This window comes from Stigmatopora argus, chromosome 9 (assembly GCF_051989625.1).
Source record: "Stigmatopora argus isolate UIUO_Sarg chromosome 9, RoL_Sarg_1.0, whole genome shotgun sequence".
NCBI lineage: Eukaryota > Metazoa > Chordata > Actinopteri > Syngnathiformes > Syngnathidae > Stigmatopora > Stigmatopora argus.
This window is the reverse complement of record NC_135395.1, coordinates 7,950,211-7,975,270: the sequence shown is the minus strand read 5'-3', so window position 1 is coordinate 7,975,270 and position 25,060 is coordinate 7,950,211. Positions and strand designations below refer to the sequence as shown.

The 25,060-nt window shown below is 38.6% G+C and overlaps 1 protein-coding gene and 2 long non-coding RNA genes across 10 annotated transcripts in view; 2 read left to right on the top strand and 1 right to left on the bottom strand.

Annotated features, from left to right (window-relative positions):
- The window catches only part of klhl4 (kelch-like family member 4), a 29,317-nt gene extending 27,741 nt beyond the window's left edge, over positions 1–1,576 (top strand). For all 3 annotated transcript variants that reach the window (XM_077610145.1, XM_077610143.1, XM_077610144.1), the window contains one exon: positions 99–1,576. In XM_077610145.1, coding sequence (XP_077466271.1) covers positions 99–158 — 60 coding nt within the window. In that variant the 3' untranslated portion in view covers positions 159–1,576. The remainder of the gene's footprint in view (positions 1–98) is intronic.
- A 3,707-nt stretch (positions 1,577–5,283) lies between these two features.
- Positions 5,284–17,942, top strand: LOC144082714 (uncharacterized). 6 transcript variants are annotated; one of them, XR_013303313.1, is made up of 6 exons: positions 9,362–16,022; positions 16,174–16,418; positions 16,494–16,598; positions 17,295–17,385; positions 17,447–17,556; positions 17,833–17,890. It is a non-coding gene; the product is annotated as an uncharacterized LOC144082714 (long non-coding RNA). The 6 variants fall into 6 exon arrangements; XR_013303314.1 differs by having other exon boundaries at positions 5,284–16,418; positions 17,019–17,385; XR_013303316.1 differs by having other exon boundaries at positions 5,310–16,418; positions 17,295–17,365.
- Positions 17,943–18,383: 441 nt separating this feature from the next.
- Positions 18,384–20,151, bottom strand: LOC144082640 (uncharacterized). The gene is made up of 6 exons (XR_013303289.1): positions 19,655–20,151; positions 19,006–19,070; positions 18,873–18,926; positions 18,797–18,821; positions 18,615–18,695; positions 18,384–18,544 (listed from the first exon to the last, which is right to left on the bottom strand). It is a non-coding gene; the product is annotated as an uncharacterized LOC144082640 (long non-coding RNA).
- Positions 20,152–25,060: the final 4,909 nt, after the last annotated feature.

The window sequence follows — 25,060 nt, the reverse complement described above, 5'->3', positions numbered from 1 at the left end:
ACCAAGATGAGAAAAATGACAGAATATCAAATTGTTTTTAGCCAATGGACCCCTTCCTTGTATGAGATGCTTCATAGTAACCTTTTTTTTGTCTGCAGGAGGTCCATCTAAACATTGGCAGGGCAGGTGCTTGTGTGGTGGTGGTGAAACTGCCTTGAGCGCTTTTTTTTGTCCCATGCTTGCATGATATAAACAAACAAAGATTCATGTACTACCGACACAAGGACGAGTCCTCTGAGAGACACTTGTTTTCTTCTTTTCAGCCTTCCAGATTTCTGATAGCAAAAAAAAAAAAAACATAACCAGGCGCACTCCCAAACTGGAATGTGCATTCTTGACGTTTTCAACTGATCAACACTTTTCATACACTTGGCTAAACTGTAGCAAATCAGTGCCAACAAGTTGAGGTATTGCTAAAAAAAGTGAGTGTAAGACGACATTATGATCACATTATCTAGCTACGGATTTACCGTATTTTCACAACTATAAGGCGCACCCTCAATGAAAGACACATTTTAATTTTTTCCATATATAAGGCGCACTGGATTATAAGGCGCCCTGTCTATTTTGGAGAAAATTACAGACTTTTAAGTGCGCCTTATAGTCATGAAAATACGGTATTCATTTACATTTTCCTATCGCAAAGTGTGTATCTTTTAGGTCGCTTTTCCCCTCCTTTTAAAGCCACTAACGTGTCACTGTGAGCAATAATACAAAATGTAATCAAGCTGTGTTTTGTATTCCAAAATGCTATTTTTTAGTCCAGCCTGTAGCATTACAGAACACCAAAGTTATTGGCTCGTTAAAAGTCTTTTGGATTTAATAAGCGTTTACAGAATTGTGAATTACACCATATATATCATATTGATATTTCACAATGGGTTCTTAGTCCTTTTTTTAAAAGCCACGTTATCAGATGATTGCATTTCTTATTTCGCGGTAATTTTCATGCGTGCCAGATCGAATGTAATTTGTCGACTATAACTCCTATCAACTTTACTGTGTGTTCTGTACGTCCAAGTTTAGCGCCTACTATCCAAATTTTATGACCCATTTGCCCCAAAAGTGGATAAAAAGTCTTTTCTATATCCCTCCGCCAACCACTAATATTATATGCTTCCTAGGGCACTCACTTTCTATGTTTTTAAACATGATTTTCTACAGCATGTTGGCGTCTAAATTGAATCATTTAAGTTCAGCGCATGCTCGAAATTTGAAAAGGAAATAAATGAAACATTTTTACTGGAACGGCCTCCAAAACGCTTATGTCAACGTGGCGTGTTTTGTTCTTTGTACAGCAATTTATAAACCAAGCATGCGAATGTCTCATCAACAGATGGAGGAGCAGCTCCTCCTGCTTATCTCCTTTTTCCTCATTATTTACCCTCCAAATTGTTTTCAAAGCTCCTCTACAAACAGCATCCTCAAGATTGCTGCAAACGGATTTTGCATACAAAAATATGGACTTGAGTGACAACAAAGAATATGTAAATATTTACCACCGGAACTTTTACGTCTTATCCAATAGGACGTGAACTATACTGTCACAAAGCGAACTAAAACATGGCTAAAGTGGTGTGTGTATTATTGTCCCTTTTGTATTCATCCAATGCCAAAATGAATTAAGGACTAATGTTGATTAATACATCACAGCATATTATAACAATCCCCGCCTCAACTTGCCAATAGGCCCTCTAGGGGATGTGAGACAGATAGCGATATCAGTCCAATCTAATTGGACACTAATTGAGTGTCACGGTGACATCTTTGCTCTGGAAAATACTCATCATTGAGGCCGAGGAAACTAATTGCTTAAACATCCCAATTGAATTGGATTCCCTTCACTGGGTGAGTTGGAATTATAAATTCGACACATTTTACATTTTCTAGCTTGTGTGCATATTTACCAGTAGAATGCCTTGGAATAGGTAACGACATGCAGAGTACATTTATGGCTTTGTGTGTGTGTTTCATTGCTTGAATCTAAAATTTCAAGTGAAGGACTGAAAACCAGGAATTTACTTTATATTCTAAGACACAGGTGTCAAAGTGGCAGCCCGGGGGCCAAATCTGGCCCGCCGCATCATTTTGTGCGGCCCGAGAAAGTAAACTATGAGTGCCGACTTTCTGTTTTAGGATCCAATTAAAGTATAGAGTATAGATGTATATTAAATTTCCTGATTTTCCCCTTTTATATCAATAATTTTAATTTTTTAATCAATTTTTATGTGTTTTTAGTTCAAAAATCATATTGTAAAATCTAAAAATATAAAAAAAGCTAAAATAAACATTGTTTTTGATCTATAAAAAAACGGAATATTCAGGCATTTTAATCCAGTTCTTTTAATTCATTTATAATAAAAAAAATCTAAATATTATATCTAAAATGGTCCGGCCCACGTGAAATCAAGTTGACGTTAAAGCGGCCCGCGAACCAACCCGAGTCTGACACCCTAGATCAGGGGTCGGGAACCTTTTTGAAAGAGAGAGCCATAAACAATTCCTATTTTCAAATGTTATTCCCTGAGAGCCATACTCACAATTTAAAAGTCAAAATACATGAAAATGTGCCAATCTTTTAGTCAATTTACCACTTTTAAAGTACAAAAAGTCTTTGAATTCTTTTGACAACATTGTTACGCTCTTGCTAATCAATGAATATCAATGAGTATCAATGAGAGGATAGATGCAGAAGACTGTAATGAAGAAAAAAAAAGTCAATGCCACAGTGCCGATGTGACGTTCCTATTGGTGCATTCGGGACTTGGCTCTCTCACCACCGCTTTCCATATTTTAGCTCAGAGCCATATGCAACCATCAAAAGAGCCACATGTGGCTCCCGAGCCATAGGTTCCCTACCCCTGCCCTAGATGAAAACTATAGAATAGAGCCATAAGATTGTTTCGTAGTGGCAAGTCTAAGAGATTCTGAGGAAAAAAAACTTTTTTTTGCAGGAATCCAATTAAAACCCAGATTGAAATCATGTTTGTCAGATGAATCATGTGGAAATTCCTGCAGCTGATTTAAATGTTGGCTAAGAGTTTGCTATTGTGCACAGCAAGACGGTTCCATGCAGTGTGTGTACTTGGAATTCTTGAGATATACAGTGTGACAGTAACGCAGGCTTGTAAGCGCACATTCTGGCGCAAAGTGGAGCCTATTTATGCATTGAAATTTGCTCCAAACTTGCTGGCTGACTTGGGACCATCTGGGAATCACAGATGCAATGATGCAACACCAGATCTTCATCCATAAATTATGGTACAGTATGCCCATCCAGGTCTCTCTTTGTGGTGTAGATTAGCCAACTTTAGCGAAAATGTTGAATTAATAACCGGAGAATGAAAATATTAGTATCCTACTCTACCTTAATGATTAAAAAAAATCACAACTAATAGGAAGACGATTAGGAAAAGGACAAAAAAATCTTGTATGTTTATTGTTGTAATTTGACTTTTGTATGTTCTCTCCGGGCCTGTGTGGGTTTTCTCTGGGTATTCCGGTTTCCTCCCACATTCCAAAGACATGCATGGTATGTGCATGCTAGGCTGATTGGACACTCTAAATTGCCCCTAGGTATGAGTGTGAGAGTGAATGGCTGTCCGTCTCCTCGTGCCCTGCGATTGGCTGGCCACCGATTCAGGGTGTCCCTCGCCTCTGGCCCGAAATCAGATGGGATAGGCTCCTGCCACCCTAGTGAGGATAAAGCGGCACAGAAAATGAAGGAATATCAGTCACTGGCAAAAAAAATCAAGTTGAACCTTTTAATGTGTTTTATGGGTTAACTTAATGATTGACTATTGTAATATTGTCTGTCTACATGTGTTGCTGCACAGTTTTTAGGCCAAAATGTATTTCTATAGCTGATGGTATTGGTTCCCTGTGTATGGTATTAAGTCGGGGCCGCTGTGGGGGGAGGTTTTTCTTCCAACTATCCCAGCACAGAAACTTTAACCAGCGGGGGTTGGGCTGAAACAAGAGGCACCTGTCTGTAATCCACTGATTGCACTTCCAACATCTAATATTTGTGGAAAGGTTTCCTTTTTAGAGCTTGGAAAAAAGCCTGCACCCCCCAAGGCCCTTTGTGGAATACCTTGTCCCACCCACACTAACTGTTAGTGCATTTCAAGTCAAACTGATAAGGACATGTCAAGTAACTTTTTTGCAGATGTATTATTTAGGGTGGCGGCCCAGCAGCTTAAGTGGTTAGCACGTCGGCCTCACGGCTCTGGGGTCCTGGGTTCAAATCCAGGTTGGTCCACCTATGTGGAGTTTGCATGTTTTCCCCGGGGCAGAATTTGAAGGAATATCAGCCATTGGCAAAAAAAAAAATCAAGTTGAACCTTTAATGTGTTTTTGGGGTTAACTTAATGATTGACTATTGTAATATTGTCTGTCTACATGTGTTGCTGCACTGTTTTTAGGCAAAAAAAATGTATTACTATGGCTGATGGTATCGGTTCCCTGTTATATGGTATTTGGTATATGGTAAGTTGGGGCCGCTGTGGGTGGAGATTTTTCTTCCAACTTATCCAGCACAGAAAGTTTAACCAGCGGGGGTTGGGCTGAAACAAGAGGCACCTGCCTGTAATCCGCTGATTGCACTTGCAACCTTCAATATTTGTGGCAAGGTTTCCTTTTTAGAGCTTGTAAAAAAGCAAGCACCCCCCACGGCCCTTTGTCGAATACCTTGCCCCACCCACACTAATTGTTAGTGCATTTCAAGTCAGATAATGAAGGAATATCAGCTACTGGCAAAAAAATCAAGTTGAACCTTGAAATGTGTTTTTTGGGTTAACTTAATGGTTGACTATTGTAATATTGTCTGTCTACATGTGTTGCTGCACTGTTTTTAGGCAAAAAAAGTCTCACTATAGCTAATGGTATTGGTTTGTTGTATATGGTATTAAGTTGGGGCTGCCGTGGGTGGAGATTTTTCTTCCAACTGATCCAACACAGAAACTTTAACGAGTCGGGGTTGGGCTGAAACAAGATGCACCTGCCTGTAATCCACTGATTGCACTCGCAACCTTCAATATTTGGAAATTTGTAGAGCTTGGAAAAAAAGCCTACACCCCCCACAGCCCTTTTTGGAATACCTTACCCACCCATGACTTAGTGCATTTCAAGTCAAACTGATAAGGATGTCAAGTTTTATTATTTATGGTGGCGGCCCAGCGGCTTGAGTGGTTAGCACGTCGGCCTCACGGCTCTGGGGTCCTGGGTTCAAATCCAGGTTGGTCCACCTATGTGGAGTTTGCATGTTTTCCCCGGGGCAGAATTTGAAGGAATATCAGCCATTGGCAAAAAAAAAAATCAAGTTGAACCTTTAATGTGTTTTTGGAGTTAACTTAATGATTGACTATTGTAATATTGTCTGTCTACATGTGTTGCTGCACTGTTTTTAGGCAAAAAAAGTATTACTATGGCTGATGGTATCGGTTCCCTGTATATGGTATTTGGTATATGGTAAGTTGGGGCCGCTGTGGGTGGAGATTTTTCTTCCAACTGATCCAGCACAGAAAGTTTAACCAGCGGGGGTTGGGCTGAAACAAGAGGCACCTGCCTGTAATCCACTGATTGCACTTGCAACCTTCAATATTTGTGGCAAGGTTTCCTTTTTAGAGCTTGTAAAAAAAGCAAGCACTCCCCACGGCCCTTTGTCGAATACCTTGCCTCACCCACACTAACTGTTAGTGCATTTCAAGTCAGATAATGAAGGAATATCAGCCACTGGCAAAAAAATCAAGTTGAACCTTGAAATGTGTTTTTTGGGTTAACTTAATGGTTGACTATTGTAATATTGTCTGTCTACATGTGTTGCTGCACTGTTTTTAGGCAAAAAAAGTTACTATAGCTGATGGTATTGGTTTGTTGTATATGGTATTAAGTTGGGGCTGCTGTGGGTGGAGATTTTTCTTCCAACTGATCCAACACAGAAACTTTAACCAGCGGGGGTTGGGCTGAAACAAGATGCACCTGCCTGTAATCCACTGATTGCACTCGCAACCTTCAATATTTGGAAATTTGTAGAGCTTGGACAAAAAGCCTACACCCCCCACAGCCCTTTGTGGAATACCTTACCCACCCATGAGTTAGTGCATTTCAAGTCAAACTGATAAGGATATGTCAAGTTTTATTATTTATGGTGGCGGCCCAGCGGCTTGAGTGGTCAGCACGTCGGCCTCACGGCTCTGGGGTCCTGGGTTCAAATCCAGGTGAGTCCACCTGTGTGGAGTTTGCATGTTCTCCCTGGGCTTGTGTGGATTTTCTCTGGGTACTCTAGTTTCCTCTCACATTCCGAAGACATTGTACTCCCCAAAAATGCATAGTAGGCTGATTGAACATTCTAAATCGTACCTAGGTATGAGTGTGAGAGTGAATGGTTGTCCTTCTCCTCATGGCCTGCGATTGACTGGCCACCAATTCAGGGTGGCCTCTGGCCCGAGGTCAGCTGGGATGGGCTCCAGCACCACCCGCGACCCTAGTGAGGATAAAGCGGTTCAGAAAATGAGATGAGATGAGAGATGACCACCAGATTACCAATATCTCTCAAATTACAAGCCTAAGAAACGTTCTTCTAATTTACTGATTTAATATTCCTTTTAAGTGGGAAAACTCCAAATCCAGTTTTGATTTGTTTTGATTTGTTTTGATTTATTTCAATAAAGGGACAGTACATGTTAATGAACATACACATATTCATGTTAATGAGACCATTGTCGTCATTTATACAGTGTTTATTCGATTATTCAACTGAATTTACATAGAAGAGCACTAAATAAAATCATTAATAGAGCTCGCTTTTAAGGTGAAATTTTTATATGCCAAATGGTCACAGGATGGCACTGTTGAACCGTAAGGAGAGTCACCCGTATCCAAGAAGCCTTATCACAGCAATGCAATTATAAAAATAGCCATCAAGTGATGTGTTAAGAAAACCAAGGACGAATACTTATATTAATCACCCCGCGGAAATATTACAGTGATGAAACGACAGGAAATTGAAATCTTCAAAATGCATTTCATTCGGAGTTTTTTTTAAAGGAAAAACCTGCAAGAGAAAGGACTTGAGAGATGATTTGATTTTACGAGACCTCGAGTTAATAGTAATTTCATACTTGTAGGTCTTGCAGTTGTGTTTATTTAGACAGTCATTTTGATCTTTTCAGAAATGAAAACAAAATAATACAGTAAACCTATAATGGAAAATGTGCTGTGTGCTGTTTAGTTGTAGAATTGCCAAAGTTGACATTATATTTGTTTTATTTGAATTAATAATCAAGGGAACAATGCTTATTTTTTCTACAGAGAAGGGAAGCTTTATTAGAATTCATATTTTTTTCAGTGTTTCATTTTTCAAGCAGCAAATTCCCGCTTGAAATGCCTTATATAGCACAGAATCTATATAGAACTACCCTGAAAATGACATGAATCGACAATGATTGCATGTCTGAGGCACAATCCCAAAGGAAAGCAAATTTTCCTGAATGCCAGACGTTCGAGCTCAGGAATCGTGCTTAAAAAAAAGAGGCCATTTGTGTCGTTAAACGTAAACACAATTCCGTGTTCACCTTTAACGACGAATGAGCAGCGGGTCATTACTGCACGTGCCTGGAGGTGAGCGACTTGACATAGTTTGTGGTGCACGTAGCATCCATCCATCCATTCTCACTTGCGGACATGTTGGAAGTGAGCTAAAACTAATCCCATCTGACTTTGGAGTGAAAGATGGGTCGCCGGTCCATCACAGGGGTCACATGCAACAACCATTCACACTTACATTAACAGCTATAAGGCATTAAGAGTTTTTTTAGTCAACCTATAGTAACATGCATGTTTTCGGTGTATACTATTAATATCTAGCTAGCGTTCTCATTGGAGTACCGAGAGAAAAGCCATGCAAGCGTGAGAGGATAGGAATTCCTCACAGGAAAGCCAGGCCTGAGGCAAATGAAAAACTGGTCCAGAACAGCCAGGACAAACACGCTTACTTTTTCTTTTTGCTAGCAAAAAATCACAATCGGTACACTTTCATTCTTTGCCATTTCTGGTACACATTTTGTGGTAACATTGCGAAAAGTCTGGAAAAATGAGGCGAACCAGGCCAATACTCCTTATTTGCTTACCTCTGTAGTAAGTAAAACATGTGTAAGGGCAAATAATTGGAATGTTATGCAATGGCTAAGCGAATCCCCTGACCTAAATCTTATCGAACATGTATTTTGCATACTCAATACAAAACTAAAGAACAAGCAAGACAGTAGAGGCCTAGTAAAGTGTCTAAAATTATTTAAAAGCAAGTATTGCGATATGAAAATGTCATTTCTTTTATTTATTCAAAACAGGAAGACACGTATAGCAACAAAACTTGTTATTCCATCATCGCTCGTCTGATTAGTTGGTAAATATCTTCAAATTAAAGATAAAAGTCTATCGTCGAAGGCTATCTTGTTGGTTTCATTTCCGAAAAAATTGTAGTGGTGTTGAGGACATAAAGATTATATGCATAAGATAACCACAGCACTGCTCATAGATATACGACAATGACAAGTCGGAATTTAGTCGCTCTCCATGGTCCTGACGGGCGACCCAAGTGGTCTAAAAAGCTTCTAATAATGACTGTTCACTCTTCACATTTGTGTGCAACTTTAGTGGAACATTTTTTTCCCTCAAACTAAAAGCTCAAAAGATCAACGCTGTGGGGGGAAAAAGGTTTATGTCAGAAAAAATAAACTGCGTGTAAGGGATCGTCTTCACTGCGGGGACACTAGACAAGGTAGATCCTTCTACAAGTGCTTCACAATTTGTCAACATCAAAAAAGATTTTCTTGTCACGCCAATGTAAGTAAGCCCATTAAGAGCAGTTTTGACACGCGGCAGAAAAGCCATGACAGAAAAAAAATCTTGTAAGTTTGCCTTTTCTCTTTTTGGCGGGTGGCAAATTGATTTTTTCGCGATCGCCATTTTGTGCTAAAGTCAGGGTGATGGTCACTATGAGAATATTCAGTGATATTTACAATCACACTGGTGTTCCACATACCATATTCTCCCGCATATTCATTGAATGGCCTATCTTAAAAGTTGTTTCACTTATAAGACGCAGTAGTAGTAGTAGCGGTAGTAGTGGTGGCAAAAGTTGTAGATGCTTGTAGTGGTAGTAGTGGTAGTAGTTGTAGTAGTTGTTGTAGTAGTTGTAGTGGTAGTAGTGGTAGTGGTAGTAGTAGTGGTAGTAGTGGTAGTAGTTGTGCTAGTAGTAGTAGTAGTTGTAGTTTTAGTAGTAGTGGTAGTTGTAGTTTTAGTAGTAGTGGTAGTTGTAGTTTTAGTAGTAGTGGTAGTAGTAGTAGTTGTAGTTTTAGTTCTTGTAGTTGGAGGAGTTGGAGTAGTTGGAGTTGGAGTAGTTGGAGTTGGAGTAGTTGGAGTTGGAGTAGTTGGAGTTGGAGTAGTTGGAGTTGGAGTTGGAGTAGTTGGAGTTGGAGTAGTTGGAGTTGGAGTTGGAGTAGTTGGAGTAGTATTAGTAGTAGTGGGGTATTTGCTTATTGTATCAACTAGATGGAGCTGTAGTAGTATTAGGAGGATTGTGTTGTACATCCAACAGATGGAACTATAGTAGTAGTAATTGTAGTAATGGTTAGGAGTTGTGTTATGCATTAGATGGAGGCGTGCTAAAGGGAATTTCATACAATGATGAAGCAATATTGATCCATATATAAGGCGGATTGGATTATAGCTGCCATCAAAGTCTTTTAGTTTCGCCTTATAGTGCGTAAATTATGGTACATGTTCATCTTTTGCTAACAACTAAAATGAGTTCAGGAGCTAAAAAAGCAACCCTAGCCTCCAAGTCACACCGGTAAAGATAAAGTAGACAGTCAAGCTTTCATGAGTCCACATACAAAGAAGAACGGGTGTAGCTGGTGTCTGATCAAAGGCGGCAGACGAGTTCGGCAGAACATTCCTCTCTCTCTCTCTTTCTCTCTCCATCCTTCCCCTTTGGAAGCTCGCCTCCATCTAATGATAGTTGAATTCATTGTCATCTCATTATCTTTGAAGAGGGGAAAGATCCCTCCCGTAAGAGTGGGCACCGTGTCTCTTGCCATCAGACGGCCCGTAGGATTGCTCAAGCGCGTTCTTATCTCATTATATTGAGTGAGAGATATCAGACACGTCCCATCTGCCCAACGCTTTACACACACACACACTCGCGCACACACACCCACACACACACGCCGTCATGCTTGAGCCGCCCGGGCAGATGCGGAGATGCGGCACACAGACCCATCTGCGAAAGAAGAGCGTGGTACGAGGAGTAGGCCGGGACACGAAATCGCCGCATTGTACACGTCATGGTCTGTGGGAGAAAAACTTGGATCGGTGGGTGGGCTAAAAGAGCTCTTGACATGGATCAGGGATGTTGCAACAAATATGGAGAATAGTATTGAAGGGGGCATATATTAGATTACTATGGAAAAAAAAAAGGCAGTTTCAAGTTGCTGGTTTAAGAGTCATTAAAGGTTTGACATTGCCTTGTACATTCCTAATTGGGATTCACACATTATCATCAATGAAGTTTTCATCTTATAATTTTGTTGTGAAAATGTCCTTTATTTAACCCTTATGTTTTCCCTAATGTCACTTTAAAACATTTTACAGTAGGAACCGAACAGGATTTTAGCCTCACGTTCCCCAAAACAGGATTATGATATTTTTGCTACCAGTTAAAATGCAATATAACAACCATGTTTAAAATGTACCATAAATTGGACTTTGGTTCCGAGAAGCAATCAGCCTGCTTTGTGTCAGTCACATGATTTTAATCCGTGAACATTCGCCTGCCAATGGGGTGATGGACACGCTGAAAACACATATTTGTTTTTTGAAAACACAAATATGTACATTTGACAGTTTGGAGCTGCGAGTCATCGTTTCAGCAGACAGCGGATGTTGAATAGGGTGAATCATCCACGCCATTTAAATAGATTCTGGCAGTGGGTGTGCGTCCACGTCCGCGTCCGTGTGGGCCTTCCCGTTATTTCATTCCCTTCAATTACTTGTTGTTTGCTTGATGTTTACATAGTGCTGCTCCATCATTGTCATTTTCCCGGTACACCACCCCATATTTTTTTATTACGAGAAGGGTAAGACTGCGTGTTTGTACAAGGAGAAAGCAAAGAATACAAACACAATAGTGAAGAGTGTATTTGTGTTGTCTTGCTTGCTCGTTTGGGGTTCACTTGGGCTTTTCTTCTCATGCTTCAAGGCTTGCTCCTCCTGGACAGGGCTTGATGGATGTTGCGCTTCCAAAATAGCGGCTATGGGGTGTGTTTAATTAAATGTAGTTTTGTGTCATGCTTGTCTTGGTTCTCTAGTCCGTGTCTTCATTTGGTGGCTATTATCACCCAGAATTGTCTACCTTGTCCCATGTTTTAAGCTATTATCCGCATTTAGCGACTTGCATCTTGGCCTAGATGTCTTGTCACTTGGCTTTTACACGGTCCCTTAGTTTTTTTTAAGGTTGTGTCAATTTGTTGTTGCGCTGGAGTTGTGTTCCAAGTCATGTGTGCTATTATGCGTTCTAATACTTTTATTTTATCTTATTTTTTAACCCTGTCCTTGGGACTTGTTTATTTTTTAACTAGGATTTTTTTCACTTGCATTATTTTGCCCTTTGTATTTTGTTAATGATTCACACATCACTTATTTTCTATTACGTTTGACTTTGTTTTTAATCATATTGCTGTAGTATAATGATTTAGGAGTTGAAATATGCCTGGCAGAATTTTTCTGTACATAATTAATTGCTCAAAGGTCATCTTTAAAATAGGAAAGCTTGCTCTTGACTGGCATATATTATTACAATATTAAGACCCCATGTCCATGTAATTTTTTTTACAAATATCTTCAACTTGCTCTTGACTGACATATATTCTTATAATGTTTTTTTTTTTTTTTTTTTTTTTACAAATATAGTCATCTATTTTCTGGGTCAGCATTTAGATAGCTAAAGATAGCTTCAAAAATAGAGGCTATGGGGTGTGTTTAATTAAATGTACTTTTGTTTCATGCCTTGTTTTGTTGCTCTAGTCCGTGTCTTCATTTGGTGGCTATTATCACCCAGAATTGTCTACCTTGTCCCATGTTTTAAGCAATTATCCGCATTCAGCTACTCACATCTTGGCCTAGATGTCTTGTCACTTGGCTTTCACACGGTCCCTTAGTTTTTTTTAAGGTTGTGTCAATTCGTTGTTGCAGTGGAGTTGTTTCACTTGCATTATTTTGCTCTTTCTATTTTGTTAATGATTCTCACATCACTTCTTTTCTATTACTTTTGACTTAGTTTTTATATCATATTGCTGTAGTATAATGATTTAGGAGTTGAAATATGCCTGGCAGACTTTTTCTGTACATCATTTATAGCTCACATTGTCAAAAAACGTCAACTTGCTCTTGACTTGCATATATTCTTACAATGATTTTTTTTTTTTACAGATATTGTCATCTATTTTCTGGGTCAGCATTTGGATAGCTACAATAGCTTGGTCAGTAAAGTCTATCCTAGCAGGGCAGAGCTAGGAAACCATTTACAATCACACCTACGAATGTTTTGGACTGTGGGAGGAAGGTGAAGTACTCGGATAAAACCCACATAAGCACGAGGAGGACATGCAATTGATATGCAATTGAAATGGAGAATCCATCCAGGCAAGCATCCAAACTCAAGCTGCCCACTGATTGAGAATTTCAAGTGGCTAAATGCAGTTGTCAGTCATCTTAATTGAATTATAAAAGTGTCTTCGTGATTGGGGCGTTTGTCCCAGTGGAGTTTTAAACTCCAAAATGGCGCACTCCAGCCCCCAACCAAGAAGATGGCTAAAAGGCATTTTTCCCCCCTTCGTTTCCTCTTTTACAAGTGAAGAAAAAAAATCCCTTCTTTCCCAATTTGCAAATCCTCCCTGAGGGCAAAAAAAGCGCACCGACAGCGAACATCCCAGAATCTGATGCAATTTCACCGCAAACGCAAAACCTCAACAAGAAAACCCTGGCACAATAAACACATCCGCTTCTTTCCTTTTATCGTTTTTAATTTGCATTCTTCACAACATTAAGGCAAAACTAAGTGAAGTGTGTTAATGTTGGTACTGCCATTGCTATTTTCAGTCACATCATTAGTACCCTAGATTCAGCAGCAAATGTTTTTTTTTTTAAAAGGAAAAGAATAGCCGTAATTGGACACGTCTTTTTGACAAAACATCGTCTAGTGGACACAGTAGAGTGAAAAGCACTCGTCTCGTCAACATGACCCACGTCAGATCAGAATGAATCCAGTTATGGTTTTAGCAGCTTTGAATTCATGCGTGAGGAAGCTTGTCAGGGGTTAGACGGCAAGGATGTGGATGCGGATGCGAGCGCTGGCAGACTTACTCAAGATTTTGCATCTCATCTCCACGGCGACTTGTTTGAAGCGCATCGTCTATTTTCCCTTCTGCCAAGACGCCTGAGAATCTCGGTCCAACAAACGTAGGAAAAAAAGCATTTAGGATCCTTTTACAACTGTAACAGATGGCTTTGCGTGCATTGAATATTTTCCTATTGATGGGCCTTTGACATGGGTACTCGGCTATTTTGGCGCCGGACTTTTGGTCGCCGGACGTTTGGTCGCCGGGAAGGTATTGATAATTACCATATACAATTGTTGCTCAAATTCCCTAAATACAAACTGTGAATTATTATTTAGTCATACTTAATGCCCTATTAATTATAAGGCTAAAGAAAAGCTCAAAATTTCCCAGACTTTTATTGTTTTTTGTTGAAGAACTTGTTAAGACCCTGACTGGCGTAGCTTCTTAAAGGGACAACGCATGTACATACAAACTCTTATACACTCACACGTCGGCTCAGTGAAACTGCTCATGGCCATTATTGGCTTTTATTGATGCGTAAACCGTTTTGTTTTACCTTGTTTTGTCGCCGGTCTTTTGGTCGCCGGACATTTGGTCGCCGGTCTTTTGGTCGCCGTTTTTTTGGTCACCGGTCTTTTGGTCGCCGGTCTTTTGGTCGCCGGTCTTTTGGTTGCCGGTCTTTTGGTCGCCGGTCTTTTGGTCGCTGGACGTTTGTTTGGTCGCCCGTTGTTTGGGTCCGGGCGACTAAACGTCCGGCGACCAAAAGACCGGCGGCCAATCGACCGTGTACCTTTGACATGACTGCAGAAAAACGTGTTTCAAATGAAATCAGCTTTGGAGTATGTTTTGACATTTAGTGGACAGAATCAGAAAATATCAAGCTTTTCAAATTGGTCTACCTTTGAAAAAATTCCCTCATTTCTTCTTTCAAAGTGCCTTTCCATTATCCAGTATATTAAGAGAACAGCATGTCCACTTATGTTTAATAAAAAAAACTTAACCTTGAAGGACACACTATACATTTACTGCCTCTCTTTTTCAGATTTATCTTGGCAATGAAAGGCTGATTTTTTTTTTGTTAAAATCTGTACGTACGCCTCTCACCCTGTGTCACCCCCACCATTAATGTTGTCCTTAGAATACACGTGCGTCCTGGACTAAACTGCTTCTTTCGTGAGGCATAACTGCTTTCTTTCCTTATTTTTTTTTAATTGTAAACTCGCACCCAAAAGGGAACATCGGAAAACACTGCGCTGTCGGATTTTGTCATTCTCGGATTGAATCAAAGGAATGTTGCTAGGATATACAACTGTACGTTAATGGTTGAAATGGGAATACTCCAGTGTTGCTTGTGTGATGGATGGTTAGATGATTGCTAACCGACAAGGGAAACAATTCGTAAAAATGTTCAAAGACACTCCGGTTATTTTGGAACTGTTTGATTCTGACCGGACGTGGATAAACAAGAGTGACTAACATTTACACTTGTAAGTGTGCCCAAAAACGGTTGTGCTTGGTTTTGACAGCATTGCAACAAATTGATGATAATACAAATAGAGTTTAGGTATTCATTGAGTTGCTGTTCAAAACAAAAACTAAAGTTGACAGCAGGTAAAAAAGCAACGAGTTAGTGATCGTGAAATTGTCCCAAAGCATTCTATTAAGGACTTACAATGATATGCTGTGATTTATTTCACTGGAATTTCTTTCAGCTCGTGGCTTGTTAGTCAATTTGTTTCTATCTCTAGCCATCAGGGAGATATGAGATGCTGGGCCGATGATGAGGTAGTAAAACTGTTGGTATTTGAAATTGGGCAACGTGATTTAAAAAAAAAATGAACAGGTATAGTAAGGATTCATTTTTTTAAATGACCATGTATTGTAAGGCTTTTTTTAAAGACCATGTATAGTGAGGCTTTAAAAATGACCATGTATAGTAAGGCTTTTTTCTTTAAAAAGTTGGCCGTGTAAAGCTTTTTTCTTAACAAAAAACAGTATGAAAATGAAAAATGATCATGTATAGTAAGGATTTTTTCTTAAAAACAAGACCATGTATAGCAGGGGTCGGGAACCTTTTTGACGAAGAGAGCCACAAACAATTCATATTTTCCAATGTTATTCCTTGTGAGCCATACTACAAATTTAAAAGTCAAAATACATACATGTAAACGAGTGCCTTTTCAATTTTTTTTAGTAAGTTCACCACTTTTAAAGTGGAAAAAAACTGAATATTTTTCAAAGATTCTTATACTGTTGCTAATCAATGAGAGGATGCATTCCAGAAGAGTCTACTGCGAAAAAAAGAAGATTAAAGCAGTTCTAGATGTAATATCTCAGTTCGGTCACCAGCGATTTCCATATTTTAGCTCACAGGTTAGCAAAGAGCCAGATGCACCCATCAAAAGAGCCACATGTGGCTCCCGAGCCATAGGTTCCCTACCCCTGATGTATAGTAAGGCTTAAAAAATGACCATGTATACTAAGGCTTTTTAAAAAAATGATCATGTAAAATAAGTATATGTATAGTCTCATTTCATCTCATTTTCTGAACTGCTTTATCCGCATTAGGGTAGAAGGAAACAAAGGAGGATGGATTTTATGGGCAAATAAAAAATATTTTTGGTGAGTAAAATGTGGCTATATTCCTAAATAATATTTCAATTGTATGACGTTATTATTGATGCTTTTTTATATGTGTCGCATAATACACGTTAGTATTATGAAAACAATGTATTTTTATGTGTCTATTTTTGATACGCATTACCCATGTCAGAGTTCAATGGTCGGCTCCACCCTTCAAAATGGCGGATGAGCCAGCAGCCACTCCGTTAGTGGACTGCAGGCAGCTCAGAAGTGCCGATTTACCGAAGAAAGACTTGATAAAGTTCTCACAGGATAATGCAGCGCATTCGGTACGTTGTCATTTGGGGATTTCGAAGCCCCACTTCTCGTTTTTAGAGTGCTTTATGACGGTAGCATGCTTCGATCGCGTGATGTGGCCCAACGTGGATGCAGAGGGTAAAATGTTTGCAAACAAATTGGCTACATTGCGTTACTTACAGCTCTAATGTTTCATTCCATTGTGTGTTTCAGTTCCTTAACGAACACAGATTGCTGGGAAACATCAAGAATGGGGCCATAACAGCCAAAAAGGAGCAACTTGTCGACGCCACAACGAGCTAGCTGTTTGTCAGCAAAGTGAGTCATTTTTTAAAAATAGTAGTTTCTATTTACTATATCCGTGTAATCATTAAATAACAACGTTCGGTATTCACGGCTTTGCTAAATTAGCTTGTTTTTCATTATGATACATTCCAATTTTGAATGAAAACACTAACTGGCTTGGCGTTGATTTTTTTTTTTTTTTTAAATAGCAAGAACTTGTGTGGATAACTCACACCCCCATAAATGCCATCAGTGGAGGTGTAAGGAATAAACAGTACACTTTTATAGAATATAGACATTTCCCTTCACTTTCTTAAAGGAAGACCTCAGGGCTTGGACCTTTTCATTTTTTTATTTTAAATGCGTTTGAGACATTCAGTCAACAAAAGCGCAGGGGTCATTTTTCACTTGAGTTTAAACATATGATAAAATAACCATTTTCCTTCATTATAGGTTGCCAAACTGGTCCTCGAGGACTGCTGTGGGTGCAGGTTTTGGTTCCAACAGATCCAACATTAACAGTTTAACCAATGAGGTTTCTGCTGAAAAAAAGAATCACCTGAGTGCAATCCAGTGATTGCACTTCTAGGATACCAGATTGGTGGAAAGGTTTCCTCTTACAGTTTGGAATGAAAATCTGCACCCTCCGTGGCCCTTTCTGGAATAGTTTGGGGACCACTGGTCAAAATGGTTAAATAAGCAATTATATAATCATGCTGTGTTTTGTAGAGGTTTAAAGCCACGGACACGGTGGAAGAGGTGACAGCTGTCAAGAAGTCAAGGCAAAGGTTGTGGACGATGTAGGACCCAAGTGTTTCAGGTGATTTATTTTCTTGTAATGTGTACTAAACCTACTCATTTTGTATCTTGCTTCTCTTCAGTGTCCACCCAAGTTTACCAAGTCAACACTGAAGAAAGATGACCAGACAAACTTCCCCAAAAAGGGTGACATTGGTGGACGGCACACTTTTTGACACCAACATCCCCTCAGGTACTTGTCATTATAGAGCAGGTGTCTCCAACTCTGGTCCTCCGGGTCCCTATCCAGTATGCTTTCCATATCTCCCACCACATTTGAATCAAATGATCAAGATCCTGATTAAGGTGTGATGGAGGACATGGAAAATAAACTGGACAGGGGCCCTCAAGGACTGCAGTTGGAGATTCCTCTTATAAAGACTCAGATCATTTTTAAGTCTCCCTGTTTCTGCAGTGGACAAAAAGTACACCAGGGGTGTCTTATATTTATATATTTTTTTCCTCCTAGGGCTTTAATATTGTGCCTTCTTTTGCAGTGGGATGAAGGCCTGCTGACTGAGGAAAGGACAGATGGCACCTTGGGAAGAAGGACCTTTCTGATGTTGGTAAAACCTAACTAATCCTGTCTGTTGACTCTTATTTTTATTTTCCAGAGTTCCAAGAACAGCATCACAACCTCATCTTTAAATGCTGGATGGCTAATGTGGAACTATCCTGATAACCCCTTTTTGTGGAAAAATAAAAGTTCTTGAAATGTACATGCATTTTTTTTTGCTAGTTATATGAAGAAAAAACACACGTAGCTTGACATTTGAAAGTTTTTATTCAAAGGTACACATTTGTCTGGCCAGTCCTCTCCATCTGTAGACAATATATATAAAACACTTAGAAAATTTTCAACAAAACACTTATAATAGAAAAACTTTTTTTTACTCTCAAATGGCTGACTTAGTCATTTTTTTTATATAAACAGAAAAATTTCATCATAATACTTAGGCAAAAAAAGTTCTTTTAAAATTATAAAACACTTAGAATATAAACACCAAAAATAAAGGAAAAAAAAGACCATTGAGGGTCTTGGGTCTTTTTTCTCCAAGTGTTTTAACAAAGACAATTGACACTCAAATCTCTTTTATTAAAATTTCTGACTGAAAAAAAAAGTAAGATCCTTCTTACCTTAAGGATCTGGTCACCATGAGCCAGAGAACTCTGGACTTCACCTAAGAGAGGAGGAAATTGCAACTTTAGTCAATAAAATAGATCTGGATGAATACTCTACAATAAACTAACCTCTCAGAAGACTGCGTTCAGAGACGAGGCATCATCTGCAAGGAAGATCACTTGGAGACCCTCCAAAGTGAGGACATGGACCTGATGTGTGGAAAAAAAGAAGAAGCAAAAGTTAGCATATATAGACACTGGAGATTCAACAAATAGACTTACGTTTTTGTTGTTGTTAAAACTAGTTTTACCTTTTTGAGAAGACCAAAGATGATGCTAAACGGGGAAAACTACATTTAACAACTAATACAGGAAGAGCAATCTTACAGAGTTCAGAGACGCCTCATCTTCAAGTGGGCAACATGGGAAGATCACCTGGACCTGATGTGTGCAAAAAAAAAAAGAAGCAAAAGTAGTCATATACAGAGACTGGAGATTCAACAGATGGGATTAGTTTTACCTGTAACCTCAAGGGTTTGAGTGTCCTGAGGCACACGGGAAGAGCTGCATCTTGATTTAACCAAGCTATTTGGGAGTTGACAAACAATTATTACATGAAAGAGAAATCTTACAATAAACGATCAAGATAAAGAATGAAAATAAGTTAGTGAGTGCTCCGTGCTAATTTCCCTTTTCCAGACAAAACGATTAAATATACAGACTGAAGTTAACAGCTAGTAGAAAGTTGGCTTAACAATTTTTGATTACAATGATTTGTTTAGCACTCGCAGTGAAAACTATCAGTACATACATCATTTTTGAGTGAGCCTTTACCTAACAAACTGTCCGTTGATATCTCGGCTTTGTTTGAATCCACTAAAAGTCTTTCTACACGACTCGAAAATGGAGAAAACGGACTAGATCTCTTAGTATTAACATCAAGACGACACTTGACGTGGTCAAATGGAAAGCGTTGTCGTGACGCTAATGCTAAGATAGTCTGTCACATGCGGCACACAGCCGGAGCCCAAACTTAAATTGACAACGGTGTGTTAAACCTGGCATTAAACTAACAGATTTGTTGGCGTTTTAGCTCAATTGATTCCTAAAGAATCTGCCGGTAGCGTGATAAAAATGCACTTAGGCCAGTATAGTGCTCAACGCCTTACCTTGTTGGCATGCTACACGGCCATCAGCATGGACATGGCTGTTGGAGAAGACGAGGCACTGCGCATGTGCTTAATTTATACTTCTGCCTTGAAGATAGGCCACGCCCATATCACCCCGCCATATTGAAAGTGGAAAAGATGCTGACTTTCTTAGCGTGCTCTACGAAGTAATTTGTCTTCCCAATTCAATGTCTATGTTTTGAAGATGACGTTCCTCCCAACTCAATGTCTATGTTTTGAAGATGACATAGTATAATGGTCATGATTTTTGTGGTCTTCATCCTATAAAACAGTGTGTCTCATATCATTATCTGTAATGCCTTACTTTTTTTTTAAACTGCTTCACCATACCTGGTCATATTTTTAAAAAAGCCTTACCATACATTGTTACAGATTATAGAACTGAATATTGAGCAGTTAGCGACATCTAGTGGTTAAAGACACGATCTGAAACATACATGGTCATTTTAATACAAACCTTACTGTGCATGGTATTTATTTTTTTAAATAAAGCCTTACTATACATGGTCATTTTAATAAAAAAAATCTACTGTGCATGGTCAATTTTTTTTGAAGCCAATGGTCGTTTTTTTAAAGAAAAAAGCCTTACTATACATGGTCGTTTTTTTACGAAAAAAAAAAGCCTTACTATACATAGTCGTTTTTTAAAAAAAGCCTTAATATACATGGTAATTTTTTAAGAAAAAAAGCCTTACTATACATGGTCGTTTTAAAAAAAAAAAAAAAGCCTTACTATACATGGTCGTTTTTTTAAGAAAAAATGTGACATAAATCAGTATCTAAAAACAGAGCCTCATTTCCAACTGAAGAACATGGTCAAGACAAAAGACAGCATTCTAAATCTAAAGAAGGGAGTTATCATTTCTCCAAATTTTGCGAGTGAGCCAATGAGAGGAAAGCGTTAATGGAGCTACTTTACACCTCTCAGTAACTTCTTCCTCACCAGTTAAGATGTGGCACAGGTGGAATGAAATGACAGGTTGGTGACAAGAAAATCTCTTCTCCAAAGCGTTACAATTTGCAAGTGCAGTCAAGTGTTATTGCAAAAATACTAAAACCACAGCGTTTGTGCTTTAGGCAAGTCTATAATTACCTACAGATGAGATCTGAGCAGAGACACACTGGGGTTGATTTAATAAATTTTTAGAACATTTCGCTTCTTGCTTCACCCCGGGCTATCCGAATCACACGGGCAAAAACCCACACAGCGTTTTGCCACGAGGATTGCCCACGGTAGTCGGAATCCAAACCCTTTCTTATCCTCCTAAAAGCCCGCCGCCTGAATCTCAAGACCCTTGTATGCAGATAACAACTTCAAAAGATTAATTCTTGTCTTACAACAAAGTCTCAGTGAGAAAACCCACGTCTTTTGTTCCACAGCCTTTAGCTGGGTAAAAAAGTCTTCCCTTCAAATTCATCCTTAGGCTCGTGCCTGCCCGCTAGCCCGATTGGACTTGCTGCGGCATTGAATTATTTAGGCGGAATCTGAATTTTACCATGGAAGAATAGACGTTAGGTTGGAGGCAATGATTGGGGGTGACTGGAGCCCCCGATACCGATCGCGTACAAGTTTGCACATTATACATACCTGTCAACCTCGGCCATTTGCTCCCCTTATTAATGATTGCAATTCCCCTTATGAAGCGATAAAAAACGTAAAAATGCAACGCGGCGCATATCTACTCACATAGGACGCACTTAAAAGTCTAACATTTTCTCCAAAGTGGACAGCTTTCTGACACGCTATATTTATAAAGTGAAAAGGCGAATGCCTGTGTGCATATCAGGCTCAAAGTATGACAATACTATTAGGAGTCGTGATGATGTTTTCGTCTGCTTCCAGAGACCGAGACGATCCGGATTAGAGCTGAAATGGGTCAAACGAGATCAGTTTTACAAAAAAAACATACTTAAATAAATCCCGTACAAAAGTTGTTATATGGCGTACTATAAGCCTTACTATACATGGTCGTTTTTTAAGAAAAAAAGCCTTACTATACATTGTCGTTTTTTTAAAGAAAAAAAGCCTTACTATACTATGTTGTTTTTTAAGAAAAAAGCCTTACTATATTATGTCGTTTTTTAAAGAAAAAAGCCTTACTATACTATGTCGTTTTTTAAGAAAAAAGCCTTACATACTATGCCGTTTTTAAAGACAAAAAGCCTTACTACACTATGTCGTTTTTAAGAAAAAAAGCCTTATTATACTATGTCGTTTTTAAGAAAAAAAGTCTTACTACACTAGGTCGTTTTTTGAGGAAAAAAGCCTTACTATACTATGTCGTTTTCAAGAAAAAAAGCCTTACCATATACATGATCGTTTTTTTAAGAAAAAAAAGCCTCACTATATACATGATCGTTTTTTTAAAGAAAAAAAGCCTTACTATACATGGTCATTTAAAAAAAAAAAGCCTTACTATACATGGTCGTTTTTTTAAGGAAAAAAACCTTTTTATACATGGTCATTTTTAAGAAAAAAAAGCCTTACTATACATCAGGGGTGTCAAACTCATTTTTTGTTGTGGGCCACGTTGTAGTTTCGATTTCATCCGGAGGGCCAGTATGTCTTCCAACTAGGCTGCCAAAATTAATTGATTAATAAATTGACAGCTTTTTCCAATCGTGCTGATCGATAGATCCTTTTTGGACATTCAAATCTGTACAAATCGTCTGCAATTATTGATTTAAGATGAGCAAACACAGGAATTTTTCCCTATACATCTATAATCTTCATTTGAATTTGATCATAAAACAGAAGGTTGGCACTCATGATTTACTTTCTCGGGCCGCAAAAAAAGGATGCGGCGGGCCAGATTTGGCCCCCGGGCCGCCACTTTGACAACAGTGCTATACATGGTAATTTTTTAAAGAAAAAAAAGCTTTACTATACATGGTCGTTAATTTAAGAAAAAAAGCCTTACTATACATGGTCGTTTTTTAAGAAAAAAAGCCTTACTATATATACATTGTCGTTTTTTTTAAGAAAAAAGCCTTACTATACTATGTCGTTTTTTAAAGAAAAAAGCCTTACTAAACCATGTCGTTTTTTAAAGAAAAAAGCCTTACTATACATGGTCGTTTTTTAAGAAAAAAAGCCTTACTATACATTGTCGTTTTTTAAAGAAAAAAAGCCTTACTATACTATGTCGTTTTTTTTTAAAAAAAAGCCTAACTATACATGGTTGTTTTTTTTAAAAAAAGCCTTCCTATACATAGTCGTTTTTTTAAAGAAAAAAAGCCTTACTATACTGTCTTTAAATAAAAAAAAGCCTTACTACACTCGTTTTTTTAAGAAAAAAGCCTTACTATACATGATGACCACTGAGTAGAGTAAAACAGTCAGGACCATCCAAACCAAAAAATGAAAATGTCACCTGTTTTCTGGCCTTCATTGTACCTGCTGACAATCGTGCTACCTTTCTGCAGCGTGTGGCAGAGCGCAAGGAAGTCTTGCATAAAAAATGCGCTTCCCTGCACGCCCTAAGCAATTCAGCACACTTGCCAGAAGGATACCGCGTTGGGAAAGGTACTTCTTTCTTACAATCTCATGTGTGGCATGTTAAGCAATGGTAATCTGCTGCAGTGCAGACAATAAATTCCGCTGCATAACTAAGCGTCGCCATGACATCGTAGTGTACCTGTACGGAATAAAATATGGGCGCGCGGAGGCGCAGGCGGAGGCGGAGACGGGGGGGGCTGCCCGGAGAACAAATAGGCATCGCCGATGTTGACATAAAAGGGAGCGTATTTGACGACCACTCGCTACTTGTTCCCACTTTGTATTAGAGCGGCTGGACAAATGCGCACCCGCAATACCCCCGAGCTGAGTCGTCCTCTGGTCAACAAGCGATTGATCTGCACATAGCGAGAACTCAGCTCGCCGCCATGACAAATCTGAAGGACTGAGCTTTCTTCCCCAGTTCCCCCAAAGCTTAACAGCGTGCAGCGCGGACTGATGCAATGCTTAAACACGGAATAACTTGAGTGCAGCAGTAGAAGTCGATTTTGTCAGGGCAGAGAAAAGAAAGAAGGGGCGAGCCAGACAGAAGGACTCAAAGGACCTGATTACTCCATATCATCTCGAATATAACTTGTACTCTCCAAATCTCTAGTGAGATTCCAACACTGCACAAGTGCGATAACTGCGAGGAAAAGCTTTTTTTTATGTCAGCCCTCGCAATGGAAAGTGATCGTAGAAATGTCCACTGCAGTTGTTTGACAAGCAGAAAGCCATCGCGGGAGGACTTTTGTGGCAAAAACATAATCCCCTACTAAGAATTGGTATTATTTGCGACGCAAGCAAAGTTTTGCTCCACTAAACGTGAAGATATGTTCCAACAATGTTTCATTTCTTGCCATAGGAAGCGTGGTAACCTTTTGGGAAACATCCCTTTGCATACATATTACTCATTACATAAAAAGGGCATATTTTTTTTTATACATGAGACAGCAATCTTTTAAATGGAATGACAAATGCTAAATCAGATCCAGTGAAACCATTAATGAGATTTTTACCCTTTTGCACTAATCCATTTGTATGAACCCTCCCGTAAATGGGATTGGCACCCTTTGGCATGTGCTAATTATTCAGAATATTTAAAGCTGCATTTATGAAGTAAAAAGGCTTGTTTCGTGCAAATCGTGGAGTTGTGATCGTAAACCATGAGTTGGATGGTTGTAAAACAGACGTAGACTTGATCCCGTGTTTCATTAAGATATGCATTATGTTCATTTTAAAACCATTCCATTGCATTCATGCTAAAATATTGAGCCAATTTTAAAAGCAATTGCTGAAAGATTTAACGGCACTAAAATACAAATGTGCTCACATGATTATTTTTTCGTTTCATACACGCCTTACTATATTATGTCGTTTTTTTAAGAAAAAAGCCTTACTATATATACTATGTCGTTTTTAAAGAAAAAAGCCTTACTATATTATGTTGTTTTTTAAGAAAAAAGACTTACTATACTATGTCGTTTTTTAAGAAAAAAGCCTTGCTATACTATGTTGTTTTTTAAAGAAAAAAGCCTTACTATATATACTATGTCGTTTTTTAAGAAAAAAGCCTTAGTATACTATGTCGTTTTTTAAGAAAAAAGCCTTGCTATACTATGTTGTTTTTTAAAGAAAAAAGCCTTACTATATATACTATGTTGTTTTTTTAAAGAAAAAAAGCCTTACTATGCTATGTCGTTTTTTAAGAAAAAAGCCTTAGTATACTGTCATTTTTTAAAGAAAAAAGCCTTACTATACTATGTTGTTTTTTAAGAAAAAAACTTACTATACTATGTTGTTTTTTAAGAAAAAAGACTTACTATACTATGTCGTTTTTTAAGAAAAAAGCCTTACTATACTATGTCATTTTTTAAAGAAAAAAGCCT